The 26,029-nt window shown below is 42.8% G+C and overlaps 1 protein-coding gene across 7 annotated transcripts in view; it reads right to left on the bottom strand.

The window, feature by feature from the left end:
* The window catches only part of IPO11 (importin 11), a 149,337-nt gene that overhangs the window by 63,691 nt on the left and 59,617 nt on the right, over nucleotides 1–26,029 (bottom strand). For 6 of the 7 annotated variants that reach the window (XM_084833303.1, XM_084833304.1, XM_084833305.1 and 3 more), the window contains exons 23-27: nucleotides 18,962–19,041; nucleotides 17,380–17,460; nucleotides 14,806–14,901; nucleotides 8,438–8,551; nucleotides 6,043–6,164 (exon numbers count right to left, since the gene is read on the bottom strand). In XM_084833303.1, coding sequence (XP_084689429.1) covers nucleotides 6,043–6,164; nucleotides 8,438–8,551; nucleotides 14,806–14,901; nucleotides 17,380–17,460; nucleotides 18,962–19,041 — 493 coding nt within the window. Of the gene's footprint in view, nucleotides 1–5,209; nucleotides 5,334–6,042; nucleotides 6,165–8,437; nucleotides 8,552–14,805; nucleotides 14,902–17,379; nucleotides 17,461–18,961; nucleotides 19,042–26,029 lie in introns of those variants that run through there. The other variant, XM_084833308.1, reaches the window with a different exon arrangement.

Here is a 26,029-nt window from a genome sequence, read left to right as displayed (position 1 = left end):
TTACAGTTGAAGAGCTCTGAGTGTCAATTGTGGACGCATACATGAGAAGACACTTGGAGAGCAATCCTATTGTTTGCACCCTCACTGCTCGGAAGCTCCTGAACTTGGAGGCTTCGAAGATTCCTATGTCCTGCCTGGCTGAAGCCAGCTGGGTGGGAGGAGCGGCGGGGGCAATCTTCACTTTCCCGTCCTCTGTCTTTGGCAATTTTCTCTAGACAAAATTTTCACCCTGTCTAGTAAGGGCACTTTGGAGGGAAGGAGATTGCGGGAGACCCAGGATACCTCATATCCTGGCCTCTCTGGTCTCTTCACCCATTGGGATGCCCGCATTTCTCCTCCTCTGAGGTCAATTTTCTTACCTCGGAAGGCAGCCGGCACAGTTCTTTCCGTGCCGGCTGTGAGGGGTGGAGAAGCGAATCTCCGACTCCACCTTCCAAGGCTGGAGTGCTGTCTCCAACCTCAGAGCAATGCTATGGTCCCTGGGACGCTCTCCCAGGAACATTAGGGTTGCCCTTTCTAGATGCTATAGATAAAAAAGAAATGGTAGGGCATGGTTATAAAACAAACAGTTTCTAATCAAATACATTTTATCGAACAGGTAAGATACCTGATTGCTCAGAGCTACTAAGACAAAGGTAACTTAAGTTCTCCTTAGGGAGGGAGTGGAGATGGTTGATCTACCATGAGAAAAACGGAAATTTCCTTACTGTGAATTTCTGTTCCTGGAACCACCTGGATGGCATTCTACAACTCCCCCTCAAGCTTATAGGCAAGGTCAAACTTAAGATTTCACTAGGGCGGAGGAGCTGGCCTATCCTTCGAGGAAGAGCAAAGCAATCATCTACCCCAAATTTTATGAAAACAAAACTATGTTTATTGGCATAATGTGTAAGAACATGCAACTCAACACCCCTGACCTGTAAAAACAGGACTGGGCTGTTAGGGGCTCCCATCCAAGCCAACCATGCTACTCATTAGGCAAGGCCAGTATGGGAAGGTAGGCTGGCTCCTCTGCCTAGATAACTCTGCCTAGAGTTGAACCCTGCCTTACAGGTTTGAGGGGAAGGCACCATCCCAAAATTGTGGAATCCCTTTTGAGAGCCTCTGGAGGATAGGTGTGTGTGCATCCCCTTTCCCAACCAGAATTAGTGCTTGAAAAAGGGATCCGCAAGTTAAAAAAAAATCAAAGTATCTGTAGGCTTCATAAGTTGAGGATGTGATGTAAAAAATCCCTTTGATATCCTAAATCTGTAAGCATATATAAAAGTGGAAGTATAATATAAAGTTGAAACACCTCCCCCCCCCGATTCACTCAATCCCCTGAGTGCAGCACAAAAACAGCATGATGGACAAGCATCATGAGTCCTTGAGTCCTTCTCCTCCACCACACAGATAGCTTGAAGCATGTACGTTGCATGAACATAAGAAGCATATGAACAAGCATGCTATGGAGTTGGGTGTTTCTGTAACTTTCACACCACAGCTGTCTGCATAGTGAGGAGAAAGGTTCTTTTATTGCTAACACATCCTGGATTAATGTGTAAACTTGGGCAAAGCCTAGATCTTGAATATGAATGAATATCAAGAGAGGAATAAATGGGGAGAACTTTCGATACTAGTCAATAAAGCTTAGACAAATTATATTATCTGAAATTTGTATCTATAAACATAATTATGTCCTGTCTTTTGACAGCTGGTCCCAACAGAAGGGAGTCATTAATTCTGCACTTTACATAGAACTATGCTTTACATTTTTCTTGACCTAACTGTATAGAAAGCCATATGAGAGGCACAGCCATACTTCATACATACCAAGATCTGTCTTTGAGGTGAAAGATGAATGACAGTAAAATGGGCAAAGAAATGAACACTTAAGAATTTAGAGAGATATAGCTCCGGTTACGTACGTGAACAACTGGTAAGAAACTATTCCTTACTATGAATTGGAGAACTTTTAATAAAAATATCAGAGAATCGGAGTTGGAAGGGACCTTGGAGGTCATCTAGTACAACCCCCTGCTCAGTGCAAGATCTGTAATGCAGGATGCACCTAATTATTTAATTATTACATTTATATCCTGCATTCTTTCCTCTTACAAGGAACACAAGGCAGCGTACACGATCCTCCTCTCCATTTTATCCCCACAACAACCCTGTGAGGTAGATTAAGCCTGAGAGTCAGTGACTGGCCCCAAATCACCCAGTGAACTTCATGGCCACATGGGGACTAGAACCGAGTTGCAGTCCAGCACTCTAACCACTACACCACACTGGCTCTCTATGGTGTTAGCTATCTCTCTCAGCTTTCTAACATCTGCAGATTCAATAGGCCTCCCCTGTACACCTTCATCCAAGTCATTTATAAAACAGTTGGCCTAGGTTTGAGCCCTACCGCACCAGAGTTGACCAGAGTCGAGACCAGGTTGACACACAGCTTTTAATGAGCACTCACTGAGCATGGCTGCTCAATGACTTGTGAATGGAAAAACCTATCAAATGCTTTGCTGAAATCAAGATTTACTGTGTCCATGGAAATCTCATCATCTACAAGATTAGAATTCTATCCATTAAGATATAACAGTACTGTGGCATGACTCATTCTAGATCCTTACCAGTGGAACCATCCTGTCCTTGTTCTTCTTTTTGCTCTAAACGTAACCAAAAAAGTCATTTTTGTTGGTTTTGGCATCCCTTGCAAGCCACAACTCATGCTGGCCCTTAGCCTTCCTGACACCATCCTTACAGGTTCCGGCTACTCTTCTGTACTCCTCCTTGGTTATATGTTTTGCCTTCCATCTCCTATTTATGTACTTTTAAAGTCTTAGCTCATCAGAGAAGTCCCTGTGCAGAGACACTGGCTTCATTAGACATCTCCCACTTTTCCTCCTCATGGGAATAGTTTGCAATTATTCCATCGCTATTTCATTTTTCAGATTCTCCCATCCATCTTGGGAGAGTTTACCCTTAACGGCTGCTTATAAATCTTTTAATTAACTAATCTTGAACTCTTGTTTTCCTTCAGAATTTCTAGCTGTGGGATCCTACCCAACATTTCTCTGAGCTTTTTGAAATTAGCTTTCCTAAAGTCCAGGGTACACAACCCTCACTAACACAAATTCCAAGATGACATGGTCACTTCCCCACAATCTTCCCTCCACTGTCACTACATCAACCAGTTCTTCTCTGGTCAAGAGATAGCAGATCCCTTTGTTCATTCTTCCACCTTCTGCGAGATGAAGCTGTTTGCAAGACATCAATTCATCTATCATAAGATTCTATTTTTTATTATAACCACATATGTTTGTTGTTGTTGTTCAGTCGTTCAGTCGTGTCCGACTCTTTGTGACCCCATGGACCATAGCACGCCAGGCCTTCCTGTCCTGTGCTCTCTCCCGGAGTGTGCTCAAGTTCATATTCATTGCATCCGTGATGCTATCTAGCCATCTCATCCTCTGCCGTCCCCTTCCCCTTTTGCCTTCAATCTTTCCCAGCATCAGGGTCTTTTCCAGGGAGTTTTCTCTTCGCATTAGGTGGCCAAAATATTTGAGCTTCAGCTTCAGTATCTGTCCTTCCAATGTTACTATGTTACTATGGGCTGAATCCAGACTTTGCTCCCACTAGTGGAAGGAGGATAGTGAACGTTGCTGATTCCATTCTCCCCCCTGCAGCTGCTTGTGCCCTTCAAAAATCTGGTCTGGAAGGTTGGGGGCCCTTCAGAGCAGATTTTTAGTGGGCCCAAATGGCTGGAGGAGTGGGAAATTGGTATATGTTGCCTCCCTCTGCTTCTGCCAGCAGGATCTCTTCATTGCATCAAATCCCTTCCACTGATGGAGGGAGCCCTTCAATTTGTGGGATATGATGTCTGGATCCAATCCTATTACTGATACAATGCAGAGGAAGACAGGCAGGACTAAATCTTAATATAATCAAAAGGACTTACATAATTAACACTCGTGTTTCACTGATTTCAACAGAATGTAAGCACCCATAATGCAGCCTGGATTTCATCCTATTTTGTTGCATTAAGTGACCAAACCTTTTATTTCTTTGGCCAATAAAATAATAAAATTTCTCAATTTTCTAGAGAAAGATGAAGCTACAACATTGATGTATTTCTGTCAGTACTGGACAGGAGGTAAAACTGGCTGGACATCCTGCGACCAGGTTGGCAGTGGCTGCCAAACAGGTAGCACGAACGGAGGCTAAGGTCGAGGAGTGACCTGTTCGTCCAGAGGTTTCGATACCATAGCCGACAGCTGTCGTCGGTACCAACTTTCTCCCCAACAGGGAAGATCAGGATGGTGAGGGTAGTATGGACCGTAAGGCTTATCACGGTAATCCACCCAATCTTGGGGTCTTCTGTATCACACATCCCAGGTCAAATGTCTGTCCCACTCCGAGACTGATCTAGACAGTTCTCAGTATTGGCTCTGCACATAAAATAGAGAACAAGCACACCGAATCTGGAGACTGTGGGCACCAGTGACGAGCCGTAACCCTCAAATCCATATTGACGAGGTGGTCGAGGGGGTGGTTCCATGGGAGACGGTTCTCAGATCTCACCCTCTGATGTAGATGTTTTTGGAATGATCTCCTTCAGCATAGGATTCACCATTGGAATGGGTGAAAACAACATTGGTGGAGCAGTGGGTATAACTGCTGTTACGGGTGAGTGCATTTCATTGGAAGACATTGGCGGAGCAGTGGGGGATGCGAGTGATGGTGATGGTCACTGCTGATCCCGAGAAGGCTGTATGGTTGGAGCAGAGGGATGTGCTTCATCCCGAGTTGGGGTGCTGGGAGACAGGGCCTGAGAGGGCTGCTTTCTGTCTCAGTGTGCTCACGCCGAGTCAAAAAGGGTGGACGATCCCGATCCCGGGCAATGTCATGCGATTTTTTTGCAGTCTCTCTTCTTCTTTGTCAACTCTTAAGAAGAAAGACCTGCCTGCTTATAGACGTTAGCCTTCATTGTTCAGTTTTTTCACCAGCGTAAGTGTCAAAGACAGGCCCAGCATGGGAGGACTTTGTGTACTCAGCAGAGTATGACACTGACAGGATGATGGCCTCCTGCACGGCAAGTCGGTTATGTGAAGACAAGATTGGCGTAGCTGCCATATCTTTAGGCTCCTCAACCAATTCCAGCGTCCATTTCCAAAAAGCTACTTTTAGCCAATCAGATCGATTTTTCTTTGCTTGCTTAGAGAAGGCTTTTACAATGAGGGCAAGCCTCAACTATGTGCCCCTTTCCCAGGCAGAGGGAATTGCCGTCAGAAGGCGGTAGTTTTGCCCCACAGTGGAAGCACTTTCAAAAGGGTGCCCTGAGGGCCATACGCCTGTGGAGGCGATTGCGGAAGTCACAAAAAATAAAAGAAAACAATGAGTTAACAATAAGGTAGAAAAAACTTTGACAGAGCAAGAAAAAGACAGAATAAAACCTCAGTTTTTTGAAAAACAACGCTTTCATATTGACTGAATGAGAGAGAAGCTTGCTAATGAGGCACACACAATGATGGTCGAAAGAGAACTGCGAGAATAAGCGGCAACCCACTAGAGACATATGCACTGGGATGGTGGGGGAAGGGTTCCTGCCCAAACTCCTCAGCTACAGACGTTTCCCAAATATGTGATGCATAGAGACCACGAAGAAGAACTTAATGTAATCAAAAGGACTTGCATAACTGACACTCGTATTTCACTGATTTCAACAGAACATAAGCACCCATAATACAGCCTGGATTTCCTCCTATTTTATTGCATTCACTGATCAAACCTTTCATTTCTTTGGCCAATAAAAGAATAAAATGTCTCAATATTCTGGTGTAAGATGAAGCTACAACATTCATGTCTCTCTGTCAGTTACAAGTTAGGAGCCAGGCCCCAAAGCACCATGCAACTAGTTCTGCACGCCAAAGGGGATTTGTATTTCTGGCACAGCAATCCCCACTGCATTTAAATTGAAGGGGATTCCAAAAGTAGTTTGTGATGTGACATGGGTGATTGCTCTTTGGATCCTCAGGCCACACATCTTTCAGTTTTGCTCACCTATTATCTGATGGCAGAAGGGAAAGTAACGCCAAAGCTGAAAGTTTTCTTCTCTCTGGCTGAGTTATATTATCCATGCGGTCAACCCACATTTCAATCATGTGACCAAGGAGCTGGTCTGGCTGGAAAAAGAGGACATTAGTGAATATCTTCTTCATAAGTAATTTGGTAATTAAGTTATCTAACTATTAGGTAACTACTTCAACATGAGAATAAAAAAGTCTCATGGGGAAGTTAGTGTTATTGTGCCAAACTTAAGCCACTAACTTGAATTCTAAGATATGTTTGCAGAACATTTGAATTTTATTACTTGGATGATCATGCACACAGATATAAATGCATAATTATAAATGGTGTGTATATGCATATGAATACATGCACAAACAAGCAACTTTTTGAGTGTAAATGTGTGCTGTGGTAACAAATGTTCAAGTATCTCTCTACAGAATCAGCTCAACTCTCTGGGGCTTTTCACACAACATGCTAATCCACATTCAATTAACAAGGTAGTGTAGCTTATTTTCTCAAACAAGCCACCTTAAGAACCCATGGTTTGTTGTTGGGTGTTCGGGGTGGTTAATAAGCCACACTGCATGCTTAACAAGCCACTCTGGCTGCATTCAGACAAGATAACCCACCCTGCGGAAAACATGCTGCATTCAGACAACACACTAACCCATGGTTCAAGACAACCCATACTCAAGCACTTGAGTGTGGGTTAGCGTGTCATGTAAAAAGCCCCTCTATCGAAAAGGCATGTGCCAACATGGCTTTTATGAAATACATATTTTCATAAGCTTCATATTATTGCATGTTCTTTGCATATTTATCAAACAAGAAGTCACAAAAAAACAAAAGCAACTGAAATCTAGTTGCTGTTTCTTTGATTATAATGGGATTGCTAAGGAGCATCGGGCATTTATCTTTGAGGGTATCCCTTGCTGTGTGAAGCTGATTTCCCTGGATAGAAAGACTGAAGAAATTAACAGACTAGCTATTACTCAGTGACTGAGCGTCACACAGAAAACACTTGCTTCAACAGAATATTTTTTGTTATTTAAATTAATTTAAGTCAGCCGGGAGACAGAACAGTACAACAGACTGAACAAATTATGGTGATCTTTAAAAAGTGTATACTGAACTGAAGACAGATGTCTGTTTATTTTATCTGTTTATCCAGCTGAATGACAGTTGGAGCAGGATAAACAACAACAACAACAAAAACCCCAAACAAATTATCTTAAAGACTTCAGTGATTTTTGCTGGTGTTTCCATTAAATAGTAACCTATACTGAGGTATGGCTGGGATCCAATGCACTGACTGGGTTCACATGATCACGGAGAGAAAATAAGGCACAGTGGCTCATTTTCCCTCCCTGCGTGTGCTGGCTGTGAGCTGCCTGATTAGCATAATTACCCTCACCTGGCGCTGGTTGTTGTGACATCCAAACCTGGAGAGGGTGGTTGGTTGGGATGGCTTAGAAACTACCCTAAAACCCATAGCTTGTTCTTGGGTTGCTTGCTGCGTGGTTTGTAAACCACCCTAGCCAGCCAGCCACCCACGCTGGGCGAGGGTAATTATGCACATTAGGCAGCTCGCGACTGGCATGCACGGGGAGGGAAAATAAGCCATTGTGCCTTATTTTTCCTCCATGATCTTGAGATTATGTGTGGTGTTCCACATGCACCTAGGTGTGTTTTTTTTAGCTTTTCCCTTCCAACAGCAGTTCCCTACCTCCCTGAAAAACCCTCCTGAAGGCTAGGGCCCCCCTGGAACAGCATCCCATGAGGCACAAGCAACTGCCATCAGAACATAAGATAGCTTCCCCATGAGTACACAGGTCTCTGGATTCCAGTCCATATACAGAACAAAGCTGAGTACTCAGGAGTGGCCTGATTGCTTACCCTTTAATCGTTAAAAAGGTAGACTTGGTGGCACTAAACAGCACTAAATTTGGGATTTCTATGCTATAAGCTTTTAGTTGCAAAGCTTTAGCGTGGTCATGTTATATACTTAGGATATTTATTTTCCTCAAACCAGAAGATACATGAAGTTATAGTGAGCTAGCCCACACATCTTCATAACTCCAAGGGCAAAGACAAAATAAAAAAAGAGGGGGGGAACAGTTCAAGGAAACAAGATGGTCTGCACATAGGTAAGCTCTAGCTCCTCCCAATGGAAGGTAAATCTTAGCTATAGTATCTTTTCCACAGAGAAGAAAGAGGGTGGACCAGTATTCCTTGTTATAAATACACCCCCCGCCTGTCCAAATCTGTTCAGGAAAGGAATGTCCTAAGCGTTGGTCATCGAATAGTACGGTTGGAAGGGGTCTTCAAGACCATCGAGTCAATTTGTGTCCTTCATATATAACTAATTTAAAATATAAACACTTACCTCCTGGCCAAACTCAGAAGCCATCTGGTTCAGAAGCAATGAGAAAAAACTTTTATTTTGCAGCAAGACTCTACCAATGACTCCCAGGTAAGTAGACATTACAACTGGGTATTTCTGAAATGAAAGCAATTATTCTTAGCTTTCCTGCCAGACAGAAAATATAGATACGATATATGCATGCTGCAAAAATTAAGGAGCATTATTCCATATGTTCAAGTAAATTAGAAATTTAGTACTACTGTACAAATACACAGATTTTAGCATAAATTATAATAAAGTAACTTCCTATTTTAAGCAAATACTGATTTGTAGCTTTTAGCTATAGCAATGCAAGTAGTAACTTGAAATACTGTCACTGAAATCCATGTGAGATAAAAGCAGTCACCTACTTGGTAGGTAATCCCCACTATCAGACATGAAAAAAACATACAATGCTGAAAATTAAGGATGGAGGAGACCATATCACCACAAAAGCACTGTAACTGACTTTGTGTAATATATTGTCCAGTTGTCTAGAAGGGTTAAAATACGTGTATTTAAGTTTATGAAGTAAGACTGAAATGAACTGCAGGTAGTTGTGTTGGTGCATTATACAAAAAATAATCTAGGAAGTAGCAGTTACTTTTATTAGGACCAACTAAAATGTCACAAAGTAGCAAGCAAGCTTTTGAGTTCCCCCAAAGAACCTCAAGCAGACTTTTAGCAAATCTGAAAGCTTGCTCACCAGTTTATTAGGACCAACTAAAATGTCACAAAGTATTACCCTACTGTTAGTTCAAAATATTAAGGCAAGGTGATTTTAATTCATCTTTATAGTGTATTGGTTTCAACAAGCTGGATACAGCTGAACAGAGTCCCAAATGTACCTAATGATTTTTTCCTATGAATTGTCCCTGGAATATCTCTCCACATTCAAACAGAGCTCTTAGTGCATTACATTTGGTAATGGACAGGAGAGTCACATACAAGTGATCTGTATACTCCCTCTAAGTGCACTATTTTGTAATGGCACTATATATACTTTGGACTATGACTCACTAAGGTCAGTAGCAATACTTGAAACTTTTAAGTAAGCGCTCAGCATATTACTTTGCAAATGAGTACAATATTTATACAATGGCACCACTGACTGGGAGAATACAGAATTATAAGCCATGGAAACCTAATGGGAATACGTAGCAGAAAGGAAGCGTTTTCCATCATTAATAACTGTGAGTGAGTATCAGTTACAGCCTGAATGTTTATTATTCTCATGCTTTCTTCTTTTTGGAGATTAATGAGATCCAGAAGAAATCCTCAAAACAGCTAGGTTTTCCCATCAAACATGATATATTTTTTTCTTGTTAAAAAGTGCTATTAATCCAACAACAAGCAGCTCATTGTTGCTATTCTCAGTGGTAACACTCTTCAGTGTAAAGATTGTATGAAACAGTATAGTGAAGTGACATAAATGGGTGAAAAACCAATTGATAGATAGAAGTGTTAAATTATATTATTTTAACACTTCCCATTATCAACTACTGACTATTTGAAGACTTTGCACTTAAAGTGAGAAATGCTAAAAAAAGGAGTGGAGGCTATAAAACAAGTAAAGAGAAGTAGTTTAAACACAAGGAACATATAAGTACTGCTACATTTGAAAGACTAACTCTGGGAGAAAAATGAAACCCAATGACAAGAATATGGTTTAAATTATCTGATATGAAATTTCAAACATGTAATATTCTGTAAAGGCGACCTCTTGGTTCAAGATTTTCTTTTAACATTATGGGAACTGCTGCAATTTTCTGTTTTTACATAGCTAGGAAGGATAATACTTATCCTCCAAGAAGTATTTCATTTTAACATTCTAGGAAGAGCCAGATGCCCTAATTCTAAGGCAGTTCCAAGGACACATGCTTCCTAGAGAAAACCTTCCAACCAGCATGAGAGAATGTGCAATTTGCAGCACAGTGTGTACGTAAAAATGCAGATCCAAAGAAAATGTCCTCTTTCATTAAGAACTCAGATGAAAACAGGAAATTATCACTTCAATATGAAAATTGCTTTGTTAAATTCAGGCGTGGGTTCCTATTTCTAGGCTGCAAACAGCAAAAGCATTTTTGTAGAACAGCAAAAAAAAACCGTAACAAGTTTCAAAATAAATATTGTGGTGAATAATGAAGACTAAGGTGCAGAGAATTAAAGGAAAACAGATAATTTAGAGCAGAACTGCAAGGTCTCTTTGCCTGTGAAAAAACGAATTCACACATTAGCACCTGCCAACACTTTTTCTGGATTAAGCCAGAAGTCATATCCGTAAAAGCAAATGAGTAACAGTCATACAGCTACTGCATTGCTGTTTTTTGCCCACTGCTTGCAGCCACTTACTGCCAGAAATAAGAAACCCTATCAAGCAGTGTGCCACACACAGTGCTACTGTGAGTATTCTCCCTGGCCTTAAATTGCTAAGAGAGGGCTGATAGCATCATAGTGCAATGTTCCAGCCTGGGAAAGAAGACTGGAGAGGCAAGAAGGCCACCTAGATCAGTGCGGGGAGAAGGAGAATAGAAAAGAGTAGACTTTCAATAACTATTTGCAAGTCTGGTTTAGACTATCTGCAGAAGTGTGCCAGTGCTTTAGACCCTGTTCATTTTTAATTGTTTATTCTTCCATATTTATAAGGACATTGGAATTTTTTTAATTCCCCAGTGAATTCACATATTGATCCTGTCCTCACCAGGAAGAGGTGCTATTCTGGAACTGAAAGTCTGCCCTCAGCCCACCTCTAGGGAATGCATCTGTTAACTTGCCAGCTGTCCCCAACCTGGTGCCCTTCAGATGCTTTGAACTACTAATCTCATCACCCCCTAACCATTTGCCATGCTAGCTGGGGCTGATGGGAATTGTGGTTCAAAACATCTGGACAGCCCCAGGTGGGGAGGAAGTTCTACAATCTGGGCTGCTCAGCATATCTGATATAAAGCCTATCTGTATTAATCCTATGTTTCAACAGAAAAAAACGCTTACAACTCCCACCATGCCCCAGCCAGTCATGCTGGCTGGGGAATGCTGGGAGTTGTAGGCCATTTTTTTGTCTAAACATGCATAGGATTGCACATTTAAGTGTAGTATCACATGGAGGACCAGTGTAGTGCCATGGCTGAAGGGTTGGGTGTGACAATGAGACACCCAAGTCAGATTCAAAGATCACAGTGAAGACTTAGAAAATTCTATTTCTTACACTAACCCACCTCATAATGTCATTGTGAGAACTAATTAGTAGAACTGTGAGTACCTTTATAGAACTTCCATCTCTGTCACCAAGAGACCACTCCACCTTGGAGTGGGCTTTGAGGGGTTGCACCTGGTGTTGGGCCATAGAGACAGATTGGGGATGCTGCTTGTGTATCACCCACCCTGCTGCCCAGCATCCTCCCTGACTGAGCTGGTGGAGGCAGTCGCAAGTGTGATGTTGGAGCAACCCAGGACGGTGGTTCTGGGTGACTTCAACTTCCATGCTGAGACTGTCTCCGGAGTTTCAGCTCAGGACTTCATGGCCTCCATGACAACCATAGGGCTGTCTCAGTATGTCATCGGCCAAACACATGAAGCAGGGCACACCCTTGATTTGGTTTTTGCTCCAACTTGTGAGATGGGTAGTCTGAAGATTGGAGGGCTCCAAGTAACCCCATTGTCATTGTCAGACCATTTCCTGGTGAGATTTGAACTTACGGCATTAATCTCCTCCCACAGGGGTGGGGGACCTATTCAGATGGTCCGCCCCAAGAGACTGATGGAATCCAATGGATTTCTGAATGCTCTTGAAGATTTTCCAGTGGAGAGAGCTGGTGATCCAGCCAAGGCCCTAGCCTCACTGTGGAACAGTGAGATGCAGGGGGCCATCGACTTGATTGCACCTGAATGCCCTCTCCAGCACTGTGGAGCCCGTTCTGCTCCCTGGTATACTGGGGAGCTGCGGTCAATGAAACAGGCTGGACGTTGGCTAGAGAGCAAATGGCGTAAGACTCGAAGACGACCGAGCACGCTCTAGAGTGCATAATCGTGCCTACTGCGTGGCAGTGCAGGCAGCAAAGAAGGTTTATTTTGCTGCCTCCATTGCATCCTCAAGTAGCTGTCCAGTGGAGCTCTTCCAGGTGGTCCGGCAGTTGTTAATATCTTCTCCAGTAAATGGGGCCCTGGCTCCGTCAAGGACCCGCTGTGACCTTTTTGCATCGCACTTTGAGGACAAAATCACTTGTCTCTGCAGCGACCTTGATGCTGTTGTTAGTGCAGTACTAGTCGAGGTGTCTGATGCTACCATCTGCCTGATTTTGTGGGATCAGTTCCAGTTGTTAGAGCCTGATGATGTGGACAAGATGCTTGCAGTAAAGTGACCGACCACGTGCCCTCTTGATCCCTGTCCCTCCTGGCTAATAAAAGCTAGCTGAGGGGGTATGACTGGGTGGGTCCAGGGAGTGATAAATGCTTCCCTATGGGAAGGGGTGGTCCCTGCTGTCCTTAAGGAGGCAGTAGTGCGACCACTCCTGAAGAAGCCCACCCTGGACCCAACGGTAGACAACTACTGCCCAGTCACAAATACCCCTTTTCTAGGGAAGGTACTTGAGAGGGTCGTGGTGGAGCAACTGCAGGCACTCTTGGAGGATACTGATTATCTAGACCCATTTCAATCTGAGTTTCGTCCTGGGTAAGGGACTGAATCAGCCTTGGTCGCCCTGATGGATGACCTTTATCGATTCTGCTCGATCTCTCATCGGCTTTTGATACCATCGATCATGGTATCCTCCTGGATCGACTCTGTGGAATGGGTATTGGAGGCACTGTGTTACAGTGGTTCTGATCCTACCTATGGGGCCAATTTCAGAGAGTACCATTGGGTGACTATTCCTCGGCCCCTTGGCAATTGAGCTATGGGATGCTGCAGGGTACCGTCTTGTCCCCAATGTTGCTTAACATCTATATGAAGCCGCTGGGAGCAGTCATTGGGGGATTTGGAGCTAAATGCAATCAGTTTGCAGATGACACGTAGCTCTATCTATAGGAGGAGCTGTGCAAGTCCTGAATCAGTGCCTAGACTCAGTAATGGGCTGGATGAGGGCCAATAAACTGAAGCTGAATCCTGGCAAGACGGAAGATCTGTGGGTGAGTGGTTCCCAGGTCCGAGAGATAGGTTCATTGCCTGTTCTGGATGGGGTTGCACTCCCTCTGAAAGATCAGGGTCCGTAGTCTGGGGGTACTCCTAGATCCATCATTGCCGCTAGAGGCCCAAGTGGTCGCGGCAGCTCGGAGTGCCTTTTACCAGCTTCAACTGGCTCACCAGCTACGGCCTCTCCCAGACAGGGATAGCTTGACCATGGTGGTACAGGTCTCTGTCAATTGCTGGCAGCAGTTAGTAACCTCAAGACTGGATTACTGCAATGAGCTCTATGTGGGGCTGCCCTTAAGGCTGGTTTGGCAGCTGGAACTAGTGCAGAATGCAGCAGCTCAGCTACTGTCGGGAGCTGCCCCTTTTCAGCATGTAACTCTTTTGCTGAGGGAACTACACTGGCTGCCTATTTGCTACCAGGCCAGGTTTAAGGTATTAGTACTAGTGTACAAAGCCCTAAACAACTTGGGACCAGGATACCTGAGAGAGCACCTCCTTCCTTACCAACCTGCCCAGTCACTGAGGTCATCAAAGGGTATGTTCCTGGTGGTTCCACATGGACCTATGGCCCGGTTGGAGTCCACCAGGAAAAGAGCCTTCAGTGTGGTGGCCCCCTTTCTGTGGAATTCCCTGCCTTTAGAGGTCAGGCAGGCGCTAACATTGTGTTCCTTCTGGCGCCTCCTGAAGATGTTATTTCAAGAGGCCTTCCTTGCATGACCAGCTGTGGTTTGTTAAATTTCACTTTGTTGGGGTTTGTCTTTAAAAAAAACCCAAATGTTTTAACTCTCTTAACCTGTTGTTTTATTCTTTCATCATGTTGTTCACCGCTCCGAAATCTTCTGATGTGGAGCAGTGTGTGTGTGTGTGTGTATCCTTTTCACTGTCCTGGGAAGTGCTACAGAAATGATAAAAATACTTCTAGTTACCTCTGATCTGTATTCAATATTTGATTTAACTCTGGGAGGGATAACTCATACAAAATTAATGTTCCACTATTAGTATGATCTCAGCATGCAGAGTACTTAAGATACATTACAACCTACCTTAAATACCCAAACGGAATTTGTGGCAGTGAAGGAAGAGTAGAAAATTACGTTAGCAAATAACTAGTTACAACAGGTGCCAAGTTTGCATCTGAAATTCTCCATTTATGATTACTCTTTTTACTGTTTCTCAAACAGATCCATGACAAAGCAATATAGTATGGCTAGGAAACCCTCACCTCCCCATTTAAAATACCACGGAATACAGATGGCAAAAGAGGTTGAAACATCTCAGGGCCCAACACTGGATTCACTTTGAGGACATTTTCTACAACCTGAAAGATACAAGATAGATACTGCTTACAAAGCAGTTAAAGGAACTGCTCATATATCATTTTTGGTTCAACCAAACTTTTTTATTTATTTTAAATAGCCAAGTTTCTTACTGGCAGCTGGGATCATATCGAAGCAAAGTGAGGGCCTCTAGCTGCTCCCATCTTCTTTTCTCATGAACGCCTCTGGGCCACATGTGGTGCTCAGAGATATTCCTAGGAAAGGAAGATAGCAGCTGGCTGTGGCCCGATGCTTTCATCTGCAGTGTGCCCATTTTATGATGGCACCCAGGACAGTTTCTTAAATTGCCAAATGTGCCCACTATACATTATATAATCTTGTACATCTACACATATTCACATTTCTCCATGACTATGCTGACAAAGTCCTGCGTGCTCTCTCCTCATTCACAGGGCTGAACTCATTACTTCTGGTTTTAATGAAATCATAGTTTTCTGTTATATCAGAACCAGAAAACTATGGTTTGATTAAAACAGGAAATAATGAATTAAATTCCAAGTGTGAAGGGAGGGGAAAACAGACACATGCGAGCACAACACTTGTGCAAGAAGCCCTAAAACCATCGTTTGGAGGATTGTCTGAATGAAACCAGTGCAAATGCATTCTTTACAACTCACACAGGTAGCAAATCTGACTCACGTCAAGTATTGGCAAGAAAAGCATAGGAAAGAAAAAGACTACTGAGATGGTGCCCATCTAGTAATATAAAATAATTAAGTTATTTTGAGGCTTGCATGGTACCACTCAAACAGAACTTTTTTAGTTCAGATAACAGAGATGTTCACTGCCCTGGAATGAGAAAATGGAAGTCGCTGAAGTGGTGCATAAGATAGTAGAATAACTCTATAACAGCTTCATGTTTTTAAAACATGAAATGATAATTTGGGGTTTCCTTCAAATTTCAAAGTAAATGATACAAAATAGAATGATCTCCTTGTCTTCTCAAAGAAAAAGAAATGCCATAAATATCATGACTGCTGCCACTGCATTCTGAAAAGTTGCCTGCAGACTTTTACCTGAATTATGTAACATTCCATCTATTATTAATAATTCAAGTCACAACAAAGAAGTCATAAAGAAAGGTATCTAAATAAAAGTATCACATTTGCAAAGCAATGGCAGCAATATACTTTAATTATTCCAACAACTTTATTAATTTGTTCATTGTCTCCCTCTGGTTTCCATGAAAGTGTACACACACATAAAATATACAGGGCTTCCATGATTTGATAACAAATGCATTCAAGAAAAGATAATTTTCAGCAATAAGTCCTTTATCTTCAAGACCCTGAAGCCAGAAATGTTTCTAGGGTACCATAAATACATTTACACATTTTATGAAAAGAGAGTTCATTATATTATACTTAATGTAATCTATAAAGCTAGAGTTCTATGCACTGAACACTACTACACAAGCATGGAATCTACTTTGTTATGCAAAATTTGATATCCTGGTAAACAAGACTTATATCTCATAATAGAATCCCCTTCATCTAGCAACATATCCACTACTATTTCCTTACTTCTACTTACTCTCTTCTCCTGTTTGTCCTGACCTCTGTGTATTTGACTCCTCCTAGCCCTTCCTTATGACCAAGGTTAGCAAACCACTCACTTTCCCCCTTCCTTTACCATGCCAGATGGCTACAAGTCCACCTTCCTTTCTCTCCTAGTTCCAGTGCACAGCAAGACTTTTCTCCCTTGCTTGTGTCTTTGGAGCTAAATCCTCTGAATATTCCCTTCCCAAAGAAAATGTCATGTGTTAAATTGAAAGATGGATACACAAGGCACATGATTCTAACAGTAGGGGAAATGCCTATTTTACCAGGCATTTCACCAGACTTGTTTGTTTATTTCAAAGAACAGATAAAAGGAAGTACTTCTTCACACAGTGCATATGGAATTCACTACCACAGGATGTAGTGATGGCCACCAATTTGAATGGCTTTAGAAGGGGGTTGGACACATTCCTGGAGGAAAAGGCTATCAGTGGCTACTAGGCTTGATGGCTATGTGCTATCTCCAGTACCAAAGGCAATGAGCCTGTCTACACTAGTTGCTGGGGAACATGGGTAGGAGGGTGCTGTTGCACTCATGTCCTGCTTGTGGGTTCCTGGTCAACAGCTGGTTGGCCACTGTGTGAACAGAATGCCGGACTAGATGGACCCTTGGTCTGATCCAGCATGGCTCTTCGTATGTTCTTATCTCGCTACAAAAAAGTGTAACATTTGTTAAGTATACACCCCAGCAACAACAAAAATTATATTCAAAATTTAAAAGTTAGAAGAAGAATCAATTGTGTAAGGAACGCCAACATGTGCATTACTGAATTATTTCAAAAACTTGTATGACCACAAATGACAATGGGGCAAAAGAAATGCATGAAGACAATAATTCTGGCTACTCATGTTCATACTTAAAAAACATTTGAAGAATAAACTGGAAGATGAATCATTTACCTTCAGAACTTGAACTTGACCTTCGGTAGTTATATCCTTTAAGACCTCACAAAATGATTTGCAGAGCTCAGCTGCATAGACCTAAAATAAAAATTAACACAGATCAACACATACACAATTCTGTAATCAACCCTGTTTATACTACAGATTTTCCCGAACCTCAAGCAATAACTGTCATATATATAAGTCTGGAAAGGAAAGGTTCCTCCTGTGCAAGCACCGAGTCATTGCTGACTCCCAGAGGGACGCCACTTTCGCTGGCGTTTTCATGGCAGACTGTAGCGGGGTGCTTTGCCATTGCCTTCCCCAGTCGTGACTACCTTTCCCCCAGCAAGCTGGGTACTCATTTTACCGACCTCAGAAGGCTGGAAGGCTGAGTCAACCTGAGCCGGCTACCTGGGACCCAGCTTCTGCTGGGATCGAACTCAGGTCGTGGGGAGAGTGTCAGTTGCAATACTGCCACCTACATGAGGCTCTTATAAGTCTGACATTTATATTAATACATATTTAAACAAATCACCAATGGTAGGTGTTTCTTCTCCTTTCAGTTTTAATATATCTCAATCTTGGAAATTGTTCATGAACTTAGAACTAATTCCTTTGGTATACCATGGCTGGGACCCAACAAACCCATGCCTGAACAAAAGCAGTTTAACATTCACACAGAGGGTGCGTCATCGATTCTCTCCCTAACTGCATCCCTCTGGTCCATGTTGCACATTCCACAAGCAACTCCCAGGAACAGCTTTTTGAAGGGGGCGAGGGGCTACACTGGAAAGACATGGACAGGAAAGTCTTGGAACATGCATGTCCATTTGGATCACAGCTTGTGTGTGTCAAATATCCTAATTCAGGTAGCAGGATTGGGCGGGGGGGGGAAGCACTGGTAGGAAATACCTTATAATAATTAAATATAATTTAAATGTGTCTTTTTATAACACTTTTATGTTAGCACATATCATCATCTTCAACTGCTCAAAGAAAACTAACATAGTTGATTTAACTCCCAGAGTTAAATCAACTGGAAGACCTTTCAGCCAGAAACCCAATGCACATTATAAGGTAATACAGTACTTTAAACGGACTGTACCATGTGTACCTCCACCCCCAAATGTTTGAACTGGCTCTTAGATACAACCTACTGTAATAAAGATAGTATCATAACTAAATTATAAGAATGTCTGGCAGCAGTAATCAACAGAAGGAACAGAGGCACTTAGGAACAAAGATTCTGTTTTCAAGCAAATTATCCATACTAATCAACAAAATAATGACATACTTGATTGGCTGCGCAAACAACACACAGATGCTTAATTGGGGATGTCGGAGAAATCCATAATGGATTCAAATGAGTTCAGATTTCTATGGTATAAGTTCAGACATAGCATTAAACTATGGTTTGGCTTTACAAACCATCGCTTGATGTTACATCTGAATGCAGCCATGGTCAGAAGTGAGGTGTTCTCTCTGTTCAATGTTTAAGAAAAAATTGGCTTGCATAGTCAGCTACCATAACTCAAAGCAAAACTATGCTAACAAAGTGTAATGAAATATGTACTCATGAATCACACTTTATACATACCTGAAGGAATTCAGATGGAGATAAAAAGATATAACCATTGATGATCTTAAAGCAGGTTCTGAGGTTTTCCGAACTTAATTCTACAAAATAAGCATCAGATCATTTTAGTATCTTTGCCATAATCTAAAACCACGTTAACAAACGTAATTGCCAACAGTGACACGTATATTTAAAAAAAATATTTTTCTTCTTATAACGGGCAGTATCCAACGGGCACTTATGTTCCCACCATCTCCCTTCCACCCGGGTGATTCCCTTCCACGAGCAGTGGGTCCTGCAGATTCCACTGCACAGGTAAGACCCAACAGGTATGCAACAGTGATTTAGTGCTTCTAAAGGAAGACCTGAAATGAGCAGAAACAATCACTTCTGGATCAGGACAGATTGGCAAAGCTCCCTTATGCGCGCTCTGCTGACCTGCCCCATTCCAGAAATGAGCATTTCCACTTCTTTCGGCTTGCTCCCGGAAGAGCTAAATTGCCAATGCACAAGCAGTGGGGGCCACTTGTGCAACAGAATCGACAGGGCAGAAAAGAATTGGCAGGGGCGTACTTGCCCCAGAGGATACTCCCAAATGTATTTTAATATCACTTACTGGGCATATTTATGTTTGTATGAAAAATTACAGGCCTAAGCTCCTACACTCAAAATCTGAGTGCAGGAGCTTTATCAGAATCCTGAAAATTTGTATATCTTCTAAAAATATATAAGAGATCCTGAGAGCCTAGAAATAAGAGTGCATAAATCTCATTTATATCTGTAGTAGGTAAAAATGAAATGGTAATAGAAAGCCTGCTACATTCCCATTAGTGCTATAGTTCAGTAGGACGAATACAAGACTATTTCCTGTTGGTGTTCTTATGGGCAGAGACCAATATCCTCACGCTAAATGTATCTCATGGTAACTGCTGCTCTCTCATGTTTAGTTTGCAACAGCAGTGTGCAAAGAACATTCTCATCAGTACAAAATTGCTCCTTCCATCAGCTACCACCAGAAACTAGACATTAAGCTGTACTACTCATAGGGGAGAAAGAGTCTGCCAGTGAGAAACAGCAAACTCTTAATTCTAGCAAAAAAGCCACATAGTGCCAAATCCAGCTGCAGGCAGCTGCTGAACTCAGCACTTTCCTGGTGGTTACGAACTACTGATTCCAGTGACCCAATTAACATGCTTACACAGAGTAAACAAGTAGATTTAGATAATTGAGTTAATTCGCAAACATAATTGTGAGCACCTAATTTGGTTCTTTGGAGATGTGCGTTGAAATCAGAGCCATAGAATTCTTTTTTTCCCAGACCTACCCAGCCAGATGACACAAGATACATCTCTGAAAACATCTGCTAGAAAACATTTCGCTACGTTGGCAAAGGGAACTTTACAAGATGTTTAGGAGCACAGGAAACCACTAGCTTGTGCTTAGTCCACCTAGACCAGGACTAGGAGCGCTTGAATAGCTCCTTTAGAATCTGACTGGTTCTGACCATAACCCGGAGCAGATTCACTGCCCCACTGATATTGGAGACACCAGCCTCCACTGAACCAGGATGATCTACTCTGACCAGCAGTGTCTCAGGCTACAGCTCTTTCAAACCATCTGCTATTTAATCCTTTTTAAGGTGCTGGATTTTGAACCTGGGACCTTCCACATCCAAAGCATGGCCTTTACCACTGAGTGTCAGAGCCCACCTTCAGTACTGCAGTGGGCCTTGTAAGTTATAGCCAGGATTTGACTAGAAGTAGCCTGGAAGGGCTTGGGCCTATTCAGCCTCTGGAATGTCAGAGTCTGTGTGAGCTTATTTCTGTCAGTGTTCTCAGGGCAGAGCCAGGGGGAGTCACCCAACTCTGCGTCCACCTGCTGATTTGGCCTTGGCAGGGAGGGAGGTTGGAAGCTGTCCGCGAGAACCTGACAGAGGTGGGGTGGGGTTTGCGGAAGGGGCACCCAGGTTGAAGCGTCACTGCTGGGGGGCTGAGCAGTGATGCCCTGTTTAGATAGGGGCCTTGCTGAAAGGCTAAAAGCCCTTCTGTCAAGGGATCTAAAGGGGGGTCCTACAGTCACACTGTCCCTTTTAAGCTGATGCAAAGGAGAAGGGCCTTTGCTAGGAACATCTTGCCTTCATTGCCCGAAGCCTTCTCTGTTTGGATCCATCATCGTGTGGGCTTTTGGAGGCACTCTGCACATGGACTGGAACTTTGGATTGCTAAGGACTTGCCATGAAAAGTACTGGGAGGCTTTTCACAGACTTGAACTCTCGTTTGTTGTGGATCGTGTGTCTGTGTTTGTAGTCAGCTCAGTGTATGGCAGGCTGGGTTTGATCTATGACTTTTGGACTTCCCTCTGCTAGAACTCATGCAGTGTGGAGTTGCCAATGAGAAAGCAGTGGCTCAGAACTCCTTGCGTGTGTGAGTATGCCCTTCCCTTGATCTTGATAGACCTCGACCATGCAGCCTGGAATGATCAACAAAAGATTTCAAGTTGGTCTAACTCTCAAACAAAGCTTTGTTTTGTCCTTTTCAATAAGTTATCCCTTGACTGCCTGATGGGTTCATTCCAGGAATCATTCCCTTTCCATGTCTGGGGTTGGAACTCCATGAAAAGATTGTCTGGGTTAGGTACCCAGGAATCCAGAGTCCCTTCCCTTGCGTTCAGAACCGTGAACATGGCAACGGAGAAACCACTTTGATGAGGATCTCAGTCACGGTAGTAGTGTTTAGCTTTAAGACTGTTCTGGAATTACACAGAGCCTATAGCTACTGACCATTAGCTTTATGATTTCTGAAGAGTGTAACCATTAAGTTTTTGCTGTGGGATTCCCTGCAATAAAGAAATCTCACTGATTTGGGTATCTGGTGTCAGATTACCTGAGTGTGTGCGCTGGGGGGATCGGGAAGCCTGACACTGAGCTATGGTCCCTAGTTCATTTCAACTAGATAGGCCAGTTTACTGGAAAGCACTTTACCTACCCACACCTCATTAATAAGCTAAATCTTCCCAATCAGCATGCTGTGGTTACTGAGTACTCTCAGTCTCAGGCTAGTTCTGGGTCCATCACTCCTTGAAGTTTTTTTCCCTTAATGATTTGTTGTATTTCTGTAAACTTTGGGTTTTCCTCAAGCCTGCTGATACTTCCCTCCTGTGGACAGAAGGTGCTGTTTTGGCTACATAACCAGCGCCACTCACCTCCGAACCCTAGAAATAGAGATGATGATAATTTAATATGCATGGTAATAATGGGGGCAGAATTCAGCATCCTAAAAATCTCTTCCCCCAGTTTTTTAAAAGGATGTTTCTATAGTATTTGCATATGAATACACGTGCTAACATTTTGGTTTGGTTTTAGAGTTGCATGAAGCAGAACTCTGAAGAACGTATTCCCCCAACATCTACAGCAGGTTTTCACATAGTGCTCTAGCACTACACTGTTGTTGTTGTTCAGTCGTGTCCGACTCTTCGTGACCCCATGGACCATGGCACACCAGGCCTTCCTGTCCTGCGCTCTCTCCCGGAGTGTGCTCAAGTCCATATTCATTGCATCAATGATGCTATCTAGCCATCTCATCCTCTGCCGTCCCCTTCTCCTTTTGCCTTCAGTCTTTCCCAGCATCAGGGTCTTTTCCAGAGAGTTTTCTCTTCGCATTAGGTGGCCAAAATATTGGAGCTTCAGCTTCAGTATCTGTCCTTCCAATGAGCACTCAGGGTTGATTTCCTTTAGGATGGACTGATCTGACCTCCTTGCAGCCCACGGGACTCGTAAGAGTCTTCTCCAGCACCACAGTTCGAAAGCATCAATTCTTCGGCGCTCAGCCTTCCTTACAGTCCAGCTTTCACAGCCATACATTACTACTGGGAAAACCATAGCTTTGATTAGACGGACCTTTGTCGGCAAGGTGATATCTCTGCTTCTTACTATGCTGTCTAGGTTGGCCATAGCTTTCCTCCCAAGGAGCAAGCGTCTTTTAATGTCATGGCTACAGTCACCGTCTGCGGTGATCTTGGAGCCCAAGAAAGTAAAATCTGTCACTGCTTCCATTTCTTCCCCTTCCATTTGCCAGGAAGTGATGGGGCCAGATGCCATGATCTTCGTTTTTTTAATGTTGAGTTTCAAACCAGCTTTTGCACTCTCCTCTTTCACTCTCAACAAGAGGCTCTTTAGATCCTCTTCGCTTTCTGCCATTAGGGTGGTATCATCTGCGTATCTGAGGTTGTTGATAATTCTACCGGCAATCTTAATTCTGACCTGTGATTCATCCAACCCGGCATTTCTCATGATGTACTCTGCATATAAGTTAAATAAGCAGGGCGACAATATACAGCCTTCTCGTACTCCTTTCCCAATTTTGAACCAATCGGTTGTTCCATGTCTGGTTCTTACTGCTGCTTCTTGACACACGTACAAGTTTCTCAGGAGACAGGTAAGGTGGTCTGGTACCCCCATCTCTTTCAGAATTTGCCAGTTTGTTGTGATCCACACAATCAAAGGATTTATCGTAGTCAATGAAGCAGAAATAGATGTTTTTCTGGAATTCTCTTGCTTTCTCCATGATCCAGTGAATGTTGGCGATTTGATCTCTAGTTCCTCTGCTTCTTCAAAACCCAGCTTGTACTTCCAGTAGTTCTCGGTTCGCATACTGCTGAAGCCTAGCTGGTAGGATTTTGAGCATCACCTTGCTGGCATGTGAAATGAGCGCAATTGTACGGTAGTTTGAACACTCTTTGGCGTTGCCCTTCTTTGGAATTGGAATGTAAACTGACCTTTTCCAGTCTTGTGGCCACTGTTGAGTGTTCCAAATTTGTTGGCATATTGAGTGCAGCACTTTAACAGCATCATCTTTTAGGATTTTAAATAGCTCAGCTGGAATACTGTCATCTCCGCTAGCTTTCTTGTTAGTAATGCTTCCTAAGGCCCACTTGACTTCACTCTCGAGGATGTCCGGCTCAAGTTCAGTGACCGCACTATCATGGCTATCAGGGACATTAAGATCTTTCCTGTATAGTTCTTCTGTATATTCTTTCCAGCGCTTCTTAATCTCATCTGCTTCTGTTAGGTCCCTGCCTTCTTTGTCCTTCATCATGCCCGTCTTTGCACAAAACGTTCCCTTGAGATCTCCGATTTTCTTGAAGAGATCTTTATTCTTTCCCATTCTGTTGTTTTCCTCGATTTCTTTGCATTGTTCATTTAAGAAGGCCTTCTTGTCTCTCCTTGCTATTCTCTGGAACTCTGCATTCAGTTGGATATATCTTCCCCTTTCTCCCTTGCTTTTCGCTTCCCTTCTTTCCTCAGCTACTTGTAAAGCCTCATCAGACAGCCACTTGGCTTTCTTGCATTTCTTTTTCTTTGGGATGGATTGAGTTGCTGCCTCCTGAACAATGTTACGGACCTCTGTCCATAGCTCCTCAGGCACTCTGTCTATCAGGTCTAATCCCTTAAATCTATTCCTCACCTCTGCTGTATATTCATAAGGGATATGATTGAGGTCATACCTGAATGGTTTAGTGGTTTTCCCTATGTTCTTCAATTTAAGCCGAAATTTTGCAAGAAGAAGCTCATGATCTGAGCCACAGTCAGCTCCAGGTCTTGTTTTTACTGACTGTATAGAGCTTCTCCATCTTTGGCTGCAAAGGACATAATCAATCTGATTTCGATATTGACCATCTGGTGATGTCCATGTGTAGAGTCGCCTCTTGTGCTGTTGGAAAAGAGTGTTTGCTATGATCAGCGTGTTCTCTTGCAAAACTCGATTAGCCTTTGTCCTGCTTCATTTTGTACACCAAGGCCATGCTTGCCTGTTATCCCGGTGATTTCTTGACTTCCTACTTTGGCATTCCAATCCCCTATGATGAAGAGGACATCTTTTTTTGGTGTTAGTTCTAGAAGGTGTGCACCGAAGAGGCAGAGATTACTTGTGTGCCAGTCATAGGGTTCTTGGATGAAAACAGATGTAGGTATGTGGTCCTCAACCATGAATGAGAAGTATCTGTCATAAGGCAAAAGGGTTAGGAAAAGACATCTGGCACTGTGTTTTAGGCTATGAGGACATTTTATGATTGTGATTTTATTGAGCTTCACCAAATTATTTCTATAAGGGAACTTATTGCATGGTATTGTTTTTAAATTGTATTTTATCACAGGGTACGTTTAGGAAAAAGCTGCTTAGACTCATGAACAACAACACTCAAAGTTGCATGCAGCAGCACAGTTAACAGGAAACAATGCTGAATTCCATATGTAAAAGATCTGGGCTCTCACTCATGCAGCAGAAACCATCATTGGGAAAAATGAAGAAAGCACTGTGAAAAAAGAACCGGTTCCTATTTATGCTGCAATTTCCATAAGTCTCATAAAATTAACACAATGCTCAAAGCACCCCTGAAATGTCAGAAGTGACAGGGTCAGCAAATCAGTATGTCCCACAATGCTCCTTGTGCCAAATGACTGAAAAAAACATATTATCGGTCTGTCAAACACTGTTTTTCTTCAGATAGTTTGCTATAGAGAATAGATGATTCGAAGGAATGAGAAGCACAACACCATATAGAGATATCTGAACCAACTACCAGAAGTCTCACTATATTTAATTTGTTCAAACGATAGTGAACGGCTGATAAACTGTTCCCTTAAAGAACTTTCATTTTATTCTAAGCGAACAACTGAAAATGGAATTGTTACAAGATTCCCACTCATACATAGTCAAGCTGAATCAAAAGACGGCATGTCAAAAAATAGCTAGCTATTCACAAGAAAATCAGCTTACTGCCACACACAATGTTCTTGGGCACTTCAGTACAGGAATGATATTGACAATAGTATTCAGAGTTATGGGACTAAAATAAATACCTTACAATGAACAGATGTAATGAAAGCATACATCCATTTAAACTGAGATCTATCAGTAAAACCAACACATTATGCAGAGCAACTTAGGGAGCAATCTGATGGTCCCTGGGAGAGTGTCCCAGGAACCATAGGATATTTTGGAGTTCCCTTTCCAAGGGAGGGGAAATGCGAACAAGGATTGTTTCCCCCAGCCCCTTGCAGCCACCATGGAAAGCACCGCGCTGGTTTCCTGT

This window comes from Heloderma suspectum, chromosome 2 (genome assembly GCF_057233095.1).
Source record: "Heloderma suspectum isolate Gila_16-S chromosome 2, 16-S_ref, whole genome shotgun sequence".
In the NCBI taxonomy this organism is placed as follows: domain Eukaryota; kingdom Metazoa; phylum Chordata; class Lepidosauria; order Squamata; family Helodermatidae; genus Heloderma; species Heloderma suspectum.
Note: the sequence above shows the minus strand (reverse complement) of the source record. Positions and strands in the feature narration are given on the sequence as shown.